At 49.1% G+C, this 10,490-nt stretch overlaps 2 protein-coding genes across 3 annotated transcripts in view; one reads left to right on the top strand and one right to left on the bottom strand.

Moving 5' to 3' along the window:
* Window positions 1-2,074: 2,074 nt before the first annotated feature.
* On the top strand, window positions 2,075-3,722 carry C1H1orf122 (chromosome 1 C1orf122 homolog). 2 transcript variants are annotated; one of them, XM_047540150.1, is made up of 3 exons: window positions 2,075-2,584; window positions 2,809-3,010; window positions 3,248-3,722. In XM_047540150.1, exons 1-3 carry the CDS (start codon window positions 2,406-2,408, stop codon window positions 3,341-3,343), a joined length of 477 nt encoding a protein of 158 aa, XP_047396106.1. In that variant the 5' UTR covers window positions 2,075-2,405; the 3' UTR covers window positions 3,344-3,722. The 2 variants fall into 2 exon arrangements, with proteins under 2 accessions (XP_047396106.1, XP_047396114.1); XM_047540158.1 differs by lacking the exon at window positions 2,075-2,584 and adding an exon at window positions 2,594-2,718.
* Window positions 3,723-5,119: 1,397 nt separating this feature from the next.
* The window catches only part of Mtf1 (metal regulatory transcription factor 1), a 41,536-nt gene continuing 36,165 nt past the window's right edge, over window positions 5,120-10,490 (bottom strand). Inside the window, exons 10-11 of the mRNA XM_047540113.1 lie at window positions 10,425-10,488; window positions 5,120-9,314 (exon numbers count right to left, since the gene is read on the bottom strand). Of these exons, the coding sequence (XP_047396069.1) occupies window positions 9,214-9,314; window positions 10,425-10,488 (165 nt within the window). The 3' untranslated portion in view covers window positions 5,120-9,213. The remainder of the gene's footprint in view (window positions 9,315-10,424; window positions 10,489-10,490) is intronic.

The raw sequence follows: 10,490 nt of genomic DNA, 5'->3' as shown, positions 1-10,490 counted from the left end.
CACAACTGTGAACTGGATCATTAACTGAACGACAGCTTTTTCCACCCCCTAGTGAAGACACTGCAGTGCAATTAGGACTGGGAATTCAGGATGGGGATCATAAATGCCAGTTATTGTTTTGGATGGGTCTACTCATTGCTGACAACATACAGAGCCCATAACATCTTATAGCACACCATATTTGTGTTTAGTAAGAAAAGTGAAATTTGCATCCTCATCCATTTTTATTTTTTCCTTTTCTCAGTACTGGGGTGCTTTATCACTGAGCTACTTGCCCAGCCCTTTTTAAAATTTTGAGACAAGGTCTGGCTGTCTTTAAGGTCAGGCTAGTCTTGAATTTGCAATCCTTGTGCCTCCAGAGTTGCTAGTTTACAGGAATGAGCCACCACACCCCACTGTGTTCTTATTCATTCTGATCTATGTAGCCAAAACGGGATTAGGATTGATCCTTTCCCTGACCTGGCTTGTGGCAGAATTACAAGAGAAAGATGCAAGCTTTAACCTCATCTACCTACCTACCTTCCTTTCTTCTCTTCTCTCTCTCCCCCATCATACTGCTCTTTAGCTCCCTTTTTTGTTGTATTGGGGACTGAACCCAGGTCCTTGCACATGTTAGGCAAGGGCTCTACTACATCCCCAGTCCTTTTTAAAAAATTATTTTGTCTTGCTAAGCTGCCTAGGCTGGCCTCAATCTTGCAATTCTCCTGGCTCAGCCTCTGGAGTAGCTAGGATTAAAGTTGTGTTCCAGGAACCAGGAACTTGGTTTCTTCATCTTTTTTTTGTTGTTGTTTTTTAAACAGCACTATTATTATAAAAAGACTTACAGTCTAACTCTTTTTTTTTTTTTTTTTTTTTTGGGTGCTGGGAATCAAACCCAGGGCCTTGTGCTTACAAGGCAAGCACTCTACCGCCTGAGCTATCTCCCCAGCCCCACAGTCTAACTCTTTAGTCTCCAATAACTGCTTACAAAAATAAAAAAACAATGATTTTTTATTTATCATAATCTTTCTTATTACAAGACAACACGATGAAAACACTAGTTCTTCCCTGGCCTCTCAAACTTTGAGATAAAACCTTTCCATGTTTCAGATGCCCTCCCCCAACCCATGCCTTCCCTCTGCTGGACCCAAAGAGCAACTCTCCCATTGGTTCAACTGAGTGTTTGGTCTGTTGGGGTTAAGTACCAGGTGACTCACCTCAACATTCAGAGAACTGGCTTGGGAGCTGAGGTTGGCACTGGTGAGAGCAAGAGGTCCCCCAAACATCTGAGCCAAGTCCTGCATGAAGGCATGGTCAGGAATCCGGATACCTACAAGCTATGAAGCAAGGGTAAAAGGGGGGGATCAACAGGAAGGTTGGAAAGGGTAGGGGTTACCTCTGGTCTGGATCCCAGTGAAAGCAAAAATGGCCAGGAAGTCTGGAGAAAATTTGACTTACAGGGGTAAAGGGGTTCAGGTCTTTGTTGAGCTCTTCCGAGCGTTCCATCACCAGGGTCACTGGACCTGGCAACAGGTCTTTGAGGAGTTCCTCTGGCACTCTCACTTGGCAATACCTGGGAAACAAAGCAGCGAAATCCACTCAAAATGAAGAGCCACTGGTGTGGTTCTTTCCCAAACTCTAGGCAAATCCAGGAAAGGGGGTTTTGGGGCCTACGATGGGATCTGCCTGTCTCCCTGCTTCCCCTCCCGGAGAAGGGAGGTCTCAAGAGAGGGACCGCAGGCATGGCGTCCAGTGCCTGTCTCAGGAACTTCAACAGCTGTATGGCAATATCAAGCCCAGCGTTTTATCTTCTGCAACCCACTCGCTGCTAAATTAAGCTACCTTGTTTCCTTTCCCCCCCGTGGCCTCCCCATGCGCACAAAGGCGCCAAGAGAATAGGGAACTGCCTGCCTCTCTTGTTCGGGGCATGGCATACGTTAAGTGCTCAGTACACATTTCCAGTTCCGGATTCCTTGGTGAGCCAGGACAAGCCCCTCCCGCTCTCAGCGCCTCAGTCTCCCAAGCCTGTCACCGGAAACCCCTCCCGCGGTGCCGCCCCCAGCGGGGCCGGGTCGGGGCGGCCTCACCTGTAGACGTCGGCCACGCGGCCCAGGCATACGGCCAGCGGCTTGGCCTCGCTGCGGCCCTTGAGGCGGTACACTGCGTCCAGTGCCGTCGAACAGCTCGCCGAGCAGGCCAGGCCGTACAGCGTGTCGGTGGGGACAGCCACCACGGCGCCGGCGCGCAGCTCGGCCACGGCGGCCCGCAGCGCCTCGGTCCAGCCAGCGCGCTCGGGGCTTGCGGCCCGCACGGCCCCATTCCCCGGAAGCCGCAACAGTCGGGCCCCCGGCGCCGCTAGAGCCGGGCTCGGCGGGCGGAGAAGGCGTCCGCTGCGAGCGGAGCCCGTCGGCCCCTCGCCCAACCCTATGCTGGCAGCCACTGCGGCCCTCAGCCCCGTGCACGGTCGCGCAGGAGACATCCGCCCAGGCCTGCTTCCGGGAGGAAGTGACGCATATAATCAGTTTCCGGTCCGGGAGGCTGGGCCCCACCTCCGCGCCGGGCAGCTTAAAGGGACCGCGACCCCCAGGAGGATTGAAGGAGACCGGTGGGGACGGGGCGGGGCGCAGCTTTGCGGAGCCCTAGCGCAGCGCTGGGGAGGGGGGGCGGCCGAAAGGGGGGCGGTGGTCGGGCCGCGCAGGCGGAGATGGAATGGGGCCCGGGCTCAGACTGGTCACGGGGGTGAGAGGGGGCCCGACGGGGCGGGGGGAAGGGGCTCGGACCCCGCGCAAGCGCCGGCCCTGACCATCTGTCTCGCTCTCTCCCGGGCAGGGAGGCTGCCGGCGTGGACCGCGGGAAGGCGGGGCTGGGGCTCGGCGGGAGGCCACCCCCGCAGCCGCCCCGGGATGAGCGCGCCCAGCAGCTGCTGGACGCGGTGGAGCAGAGGCAGCGGCAGCTCCTGGACACCATCGCCGCCTGCGAGGAGATGCTGCGGCAGCTGGGCCGCCGGCGCCCGGAGCCGGCTGGTGGCGGGGTCAGTGCCCACCCCGGGCTGGGCCTGGGGGGTGGGGTCTGCCCACTTGCTAAACTGACCAAGCCCTAGCTTCCCCTGGAGGGTGGAAGAGCGTCCCCAGCGCTTTACCCTTAACCTCCTTTGGTCTGGGAGAGGTTTTGAAAAAGTTAAGTACTTGATCCAAATGCCATATCTTTGCGGGGCCTAATCCAAGGCCTTTCCTCCCAAGCTCACTTTTTTCCCTTGTGTTCCAATTAGAACGTCTCAGCCAAACCCGGAGCGCCCCCCCAGTCAGCCGTCTCCACCAGAGGTGTCTTTCCAAAGGATGCTGGTGATGGAGCTGCGGAACCTTGATCATCCCCGAGCTGGGCACCCTGACTTTTCTCCCTCCCCAGGGCTGGTGGCTGGACTCTGAATAACTCCCTTCAGTAAAGGGGCCAGTCTTCACTGAGTGTGGCTGATACTTGGCCCTCAGCCTGGGGTGGCAGCTCTGCTAGCAGCTGGGTTCACTCCTACTTTATCCTGGCTGAAGGCAGTGCTGGGCTTTGAAATGTAGCCAATGAATACCCAGTCAGATTACTCGGATTTGGGCTGACCGGCAGTGCTCGCCAGAGTGGTCTGGCCTGCTTTGGGGGTTCCAGGTGGTATTACATGTCCATTTCATGCTTTGGGGGCTCTTAGCCCCACAAAACACTTTGAGCAGAGCCTTGATTAAAAGGAAACCTGCAGACTCTCCTGGTGACTGACCTTTCCTTTCTGTCCCCTCTCCGAGACTGATGACCGAGCAAGGGGGAGTGATAGAAAAATGTCATCCACAGGCAGGGGTGGGAAGAAATGCCACAGATACTACCAAATTTAAATAAGCATTTAATTAGGATTTCATTAGTATTTAATATTGCTTTTTCAATTCCAAAAAGTTAAATTTTCACTTCTTAGCAGATATTTTAAAGTACAATATTAAGTTTATACAAAATGAGCAATTAAGCAAACACCATTATTTCACATTCTTCAAAAATACAAATTCATATTTATTCTTTTTGGGTTTGGAGGTTTCTTCCTTTGGAAGTACTGAACCTGTAACGTTTTCATATCGCTCAGTGGAAGTCTATTGTTCCCATGTTTCACACTTAAATAAATTTGATAGACTTTTACATAATCCAAATAAAACTATTTGGGATTTAAAAAACTGTCATCAAGACTACCGGCCAATGATTAGTGTGTGTCAAAAGAGAAGGCTCTTGGGGGCTCTTGCCTTTCCTGGCTAGAAGATCTGAGCCAGAAATCCAGCAAAAACCTGTTTCCAGCCATCTGCCCCGAAAAGGGCCTAGGGGCAGTTCACAGGAAAAGGGTACAGTCACTTTGAACTCTGAACCCACCCCTACTTTCTCCAAAACAACTGAAGATGTAGACTGTTGAGTCAAACAGCCCTTGGGAGGCCTGAGAACATGAGGGAAAGGGCAAGAGAAGCCTCTGACTTGGCACCACTACAAGGACAAGGATATTGCAAAAACACCCCTGGGTTTTGGTGAAAAAAGATTTTTATGAAAAATTTTCCCATAAGAAAAAGTAGAAACTGCATTGAGCTGAGAAAGTGACATGACATTATCACCCAATTTTTTGGCCCAGCAGGCACACCACCAAAAGGGCAGTGTGTGGTTTTAAACCTCACTTCCAGTAAAAAAAAGCTTGTACTATGTACACCTTGACATAAAGATCCAGTTTAATTTGCATTTTTCAGTGCAGACTGAGAAGTCCTCTGGATCAGGAGTAACAGAAATGCCCAGACTGATCATCAGCTCCCCTAAAGGGCAAAAGAAACAACAGACCCTTTTCCTCTCTGCCCCAGGAATATGCAAGAAGAAACAGGCTAAATGGACTGACCAATCAGAAATATGTATTATTCGGTTTTGTTGCCAACCCGCTCCCCCAAATGTTAAGGATTGGACAGTTTCCCCCTCCGTATTAGCAGAACCACTTGCACATTATATCTGTGAAAATTTTTCTGCTTTGGCTGAAGTGTATTTAAAACTTCTCTAGTCTATAGCCTGAGAATTGAAGATTACATGGGAGGAGGTGAGGGAAGAGGAAGATAATGGATAAAGTAGATTATTAACTGTTTTGTTTACTGGATTTAATGAAGGCTGGAAGCCTTTTTTTTTTTTTTTTTTTTTAAAGAACCAACAGAGGTGGTATGGGGAGCAGTACAGAAATGGCTCATGTTGACCCCCCCCAAACATATTTCTGATTGGTAATATAAGAAAACTGTAAACTCTTGAGCAATATTGTAGTTCTACAAATCAATGGTTCCTGTGACGCTGGAGAAGTTTTTAAGATTAAGGACAATGGATGTGATTACAAATACAAAAGTCTAGAAGGTGCCAGGTTTCTACCTAGGAACAACCTGTTCCTTCCTTTCAGGCATCACTTGATAATGGTGAAGAGGGGAAAGATGGCAAGGGACCAAGAAGTGGTGAAAAAGGGCCTCAACAGTCGGCAGAAGAAAACACCCACAGCAGTTCTTCCGAGAGCCTGAGGGGGCGCCAGGGCGCAGGGAAGGCTTGCATAGATTGAGCAGCTGCTGGGGATGCATAATAGTGTTTCCCTATGGACAGCCTCATAGCACAGGGCTCATTGAGCGGAAAATGTGGCCAGGCCGGGGCCACATGGGACAATGACCGTCAAGCTACACATATTGCACCAAGGTAAGTGCTTTTCTTTTCACACCTCAATTTAACTTTTTATTCTGAGCAAAAAATAAAACTTTGTGAAAAGTATATATATGTATATATATACACACAACAGAAATTGCAGCAATTGGGTTAAAGATAAAATAACCTAAAGTGCTTTTTTATTTTATTATTTCTTTAATATACCAATATGAGGTTCTGCAAACTTGTCCCTCTGGATACATTCAGCATTATACAAAATCTCTCAGGAAAACCCACCTACCCTCCATTATCCCCATCAGTCCACTGCCTTGACCCTGAAAATAAATCTCCAATCTCCTGACTCTCCCAGAGGTGGTGAAGAGAAACCCCTTGCCTTCCACTCACAGAGGTCTTCACCTCTCAAGGTCTCTCCTGGGCTCTGTACCATTACCTCCTTCTAAAGGCAGGTGGAATTCAATAAATGACACCACTCCTGTCACCAAACCAGTGATGCCCTGTGAGATTGGCCAGACCATGTCAGGAAAGACTGGGTCACCTTCCCAATGCCCAACCTGCCTGTCTGGGAAGGGCCAAATTCACTAAGGCAGTTTGGTGGTGCCAGTTAGTTTCCTACCACACCTCCTAAGCCTATGAGCTCCACTCCCTAGTGCTGACAGTACCCTTTGAAGGAGCAGTCTAACAAGATGATAGCAGGAACTGGAAGTATTGGTCTACTGGGTGAAATGGTTAATGTTAGCCATGGGAAGGAAAAGAGGCTTGATTCCGCCTGCTAGAACTCACCCTTTGTAACCTTACCCTAGGTTCATTCCCTGGTTCCGGAAACTATACCTTTCCTGAAGGTTCTTTCTGGCTCCACTTTGGCCAGAAGCCTTCTCTTCTCCAAGGTCATTGGCATTAGAGGCTAAGTTTATAAAAAGAGGATGGGGAGAGAAAGAGTTCTGGATGAAGACAGAAGGAAAGTCTATCTGCCCTGTGGAATAAACCTGCTCTGCACAACCACTTGTAGCATCTGATTTTTCAAAAGCTGATCTGATAGTCTGTCATTTAAAATCACCCATAAAAGGCAGATACTTCAACTTCTACAACTAGAAAAATCTGTCAACCAAAACACTGTTTTAAACTGTTTCTTCACCGACTTCCAAGCTGTAGAGTGAAAAAGCCACTAACCTGGGTAGGGCCCCAACATGAGTACAGCCCTGGCTAACCAGGAAGAAGCAGTATTTTAGCTTCGGATGCTTCACATGTCCTTTCTGGGGCTCCTATTTCCCACCTCAGTTCCCCGATAGGCAAGTGGGAGAGTCATTACTACTCTCTGATACACACTAACTTTGGGGTCCCACTTGCTGCTCTCTCAGAAGCTGTAGAGAAGATCACAAGGGCCATGCTCAAAGCTTCCTATGAGGCCCAGAGACAGCCAAGGACAACCCATGCTCAGCAGCTGGATTCCCCGGAGTGGTAAGCAAAGAATCCTCCTGTCTCATTAATTTCTGCTGGGGTCAATGGTTGCCAAAACCCACCAGCATTTTGGAAAGGCATGCAGAAGGTCACATAGAGATCCATTGTCCCGGCTAGACTCCTAGAATGAAATCAGCTGCTTAGTGAAGCCCTGTTTCTCCTCATGGCAGTAACAGCACTCCACTACCACCTACCTCCCTCTTGTTCACACTGAAGGTGGGGCCCCTGGCTCTAAGGTAAGTTATCTGCTCTGGGCACTTTCTTAGCTGGCTCTGAGTCACAGCTCAGACAGCAGGAGTGACCAATGCAGATCTCTCCTGTCCTCTTTGTGGAACCCTGCTCTTTGCTGAAGGGAGGGAAAGGGTTCTGGGCCATGCTCAATAGCCTGATGAGAGACACTTTCCATTCTAGTGTGGATTGTATTTTATGTTTTATTTTAAGAGGCAATGACTTGAAGCCAAAGGCAGACAGATGGATATACTTCTATACACAAATCAAAAAAAATTTTTTTTTCCTATAACACAACTTAATTAAACATTCCAAATGAGATAACTTATTGCAACATTTCAGGCTTTTTGGTGGAAGGGGAATTTTTTATTTTGTTTTACCCTGAGTAGAAGATCATCGTTTTTTTGTTTTGTTTTCTTTTCTTTTTGTTTAGAAATCACATGACTAAGCTGAGCAAGTCACATCCTTGTTTGCACTGTACTAAGCTGTATGCAAAATCCAGAAGGCGAGGGCTGGAGAAAGGAGAGGGCAACCAAAAACCTGGCTAGAACCTGGAACCAGAACACCTGGCCTGCCAATTACCTGCCACCTCATATACACTCCCTTCAATTTGCACCTTCTCCTGATAAGCAAAATGCAGCCATTCTGCTGAGGAGGAAAATGCCATTAAAAGGAAGGCAGACCACCATCTGGCAACTGGGCGTAAGTTACAAGTACACTCTAGCACAAAAGAGGGAGGTTCCCCAAGGAAAATTCACTGTGACCTGCAAGCCCTGGCGAGCAAACTGAGATGGAAAGAACCAGGAAGGCAAAGACTGACTGTGTAGCTAGAGCCTGCTCCACACACACCATGGACACATCAGTCAACTATTTGCCTGGGCTCCATCAGAACCAGATCATCCTACAGCTGGTGGACCAGGCTTTAAGCTGCCCGTCTGTGCTGAGCAGGCTGCAGGACAGTCCCTGCAGTATCCACCCTGAGCTCCACCGACACCAAGAGCAAACAGCAAAGCCATCTCACCTGAACCCTGTCCAACTTACAGCTTCTCACTTGCCCTTGCCACTGCCCACTTTGATGGAGTGAGGGTCTGGCCTTCTGAGCAGGAGCCTCAGAGTAAAAGACACACAGGGAGGAGGAGCACCGCCAACACACTGAACTCTACTGCCCATCCACAAAGAGCCCAGTGCCAGTGCTGGGCAATACCAGATTGATGGAAACCACACCCTTTCATTTAGAATTTTTATGCATACGAGTAACCTTAATTTCCAAGTTCACATGACAATAAGCAAAAGTGACATACAGTGCAGCCAAACAGTTCATTTATAACTTAGCTTTTTTTTTTGTTTTTTTTGTTTGTTTGTTTTTTTTTTTTCCAAAGATCAGTTCCTTAAAATGGATGTTCCTGGGATGTGAATAAAGAAAATATGTCTGAAAGGTGAGGCTTTCAAACAGCAGATTTCTTCATCCTTCTGATTTCTGACCCCATAATGGCAGGCATCACACCTCATGCTTCCTGCTTGCCCTCTTCCTGGAGGTGAGCACACAAGGGCCCTTCACTTGGAGAAGCTGGTTGGGCCCATCTCCTCCTCCCCCTGCAGTAGTGCTTCAATGGGAATCAGATTGGACGGGGTGTCCAGGCTCTGGAGGGACAGGAACTCTGACACATCCATGGCACTTAATATTTCTTTCTGAGGGTCTGAAGGAGCCTTGGCCTATCTGCTTTGCTCACAGGAAGAGGGTCAGTGGAGGATGATGACAGGCGACAGGGGTGAGGAACAAGTATGGGGTGGTAGCTGTGGGCTGGGACCATCAGGAGGCTGGGGTTCAGCTCTGGAGGAGGGAGAACCGCCCTTTCTCCAGTCAGCCGCCCACTACTTTGCAGAGTCCCGGCACGCACACTGACACTGACACGCCTCCTCTTGTTTGATGATGATCACAGGAACACTGAGGCCAATCTGCTGGACAGAGCTCCCTGCGAGAGAGGCGAGAGAGACTGCTCTTCAAGTAGCTGAGGGTAGAGGCGTGAGGGGCAGAGGGGTGGACGGCCTAGGTGGGGGCTGAGTGCTGGAAGGACGGGTGCCACCCTCCAGGCTTTGTTCTGCTTTAAACTGGACCAGGTTCCTTCTCAGGGAAAAAGCTCTGACACCCCCCATCCCTCCAAGACGAAGCTTCTTCCTTAGAGGGCCACAAATCCCACATAGATCTGCACCTTCCTTCTCTGCTGTGCCTCTAAGCCAGGCATGGTTGATGACTCTCTTATCCTGACACCTTCTTCATACCTCTGGGTCTCTGGGATCTTCCTTTTGCCTAAACTCCCCCAAGATCATTGTTTTTCTGCAGAACTCAGGCTCATCTTTCAACACCCAGCTAACTCCCCTCCTCTTGCTGCCCAGGTAGTGTTTCCCTGCAGGCTGTACAGAGGGCTGGTTTGGGGGAAGTGTTCCAAGCTGCCTGGCACCCATGCCCAGCACTGCTGCCTTCCACCTGTGGGCCTCTCCGTAGGCACAGGACCTGTTCAGACTGAGTCCCTCAGGCCATCTCGCTCCTGTGTGGCCCCAGTGTCTGACACGTGGTAGACAGAGTGGCTTTCCATTTACATAGCCAGCCTGGCATGAGTACCCATTCATATTCACTCTCATTCTCTCTCTCATGTGTGCTGTGCACATACACACTCTGAATTCAGCCAGGCTCTGTGTCTCAACAGAGATAAAGAACAAGGAACAGGAGAACAGGGTGGGGCCAAGGAGGCCTGGTACTCTGGCTTTCCCACAAGTTCACTTATAACCTTGAGGGAGTCATTTAATTTGAGTCCCAGTTTCTTAATCTATAAAAGAAAGAGTTTAAAATAAAAGAATCTTGCAGCTATACATTAGACTCTGACCCAGATGCTATTTCTTCCTTATTGTAATTAGAAAAGATTCCAGTGAATTAACAACTGCCCTCTTTAGCATTAACTGTGATTCAAACTTTTTTCTGGTTATGTTTAAAAGGTGTATCTGAAAGGAAAAGAACTGTAACTAGGTAAAACATCAAGGCACCCAGAGAATTGGCTTTCTTTTAAAGCTGACATAGAATTACATACCTGTGCTACTGGCTACTGGTACTGCAGTGGTAAAAAACACCTTCTCAACTTTAGATGCTTGTTGCT

Source organism: Sciurus carolinensis, chromosome 1 (assembly GCF_902686445.1).
Source record: "Sciurus carolinensis chromosome 1, mSciCar1.2, whole genome shotgun sequence".
NCBI classification, from domain to species: Eukaryota; Metazoa; Chordata; class Mammalia; order Rodentia; family Sciuridae; genus Sciurus; species Sciurus carolinensis.
The sequence above is the reverse complement of the archived record's forward strand: the minus strand, read 5'-3'. Positions and strand labels throughout refer to the sequence as shown.

Coding starts and splice junctions, on each gene's coding strand:
- C1H1orf122 (XM_047540150.1), top strand. CDS start 2,406: ATGCTGGCAGCCACTGCGGCCCTCAGCCCCGTGCACGGTCGCGCAGGA. Junction 2,585..2,808: donor AGGAGGATTGAAGGAGACCG/GTGGGGACGGGG, acceptor TCTCCCGGGCAG/GGAGGCTGCCGGCGTGGACC. Junction 3,011..3,247: donor CGGAGCCGGCTGGTGGCGGG/GTCAGTGCCCAC, acceptor TGTTCCAATTAG/AACGTCTCAGCCAAACCCGG.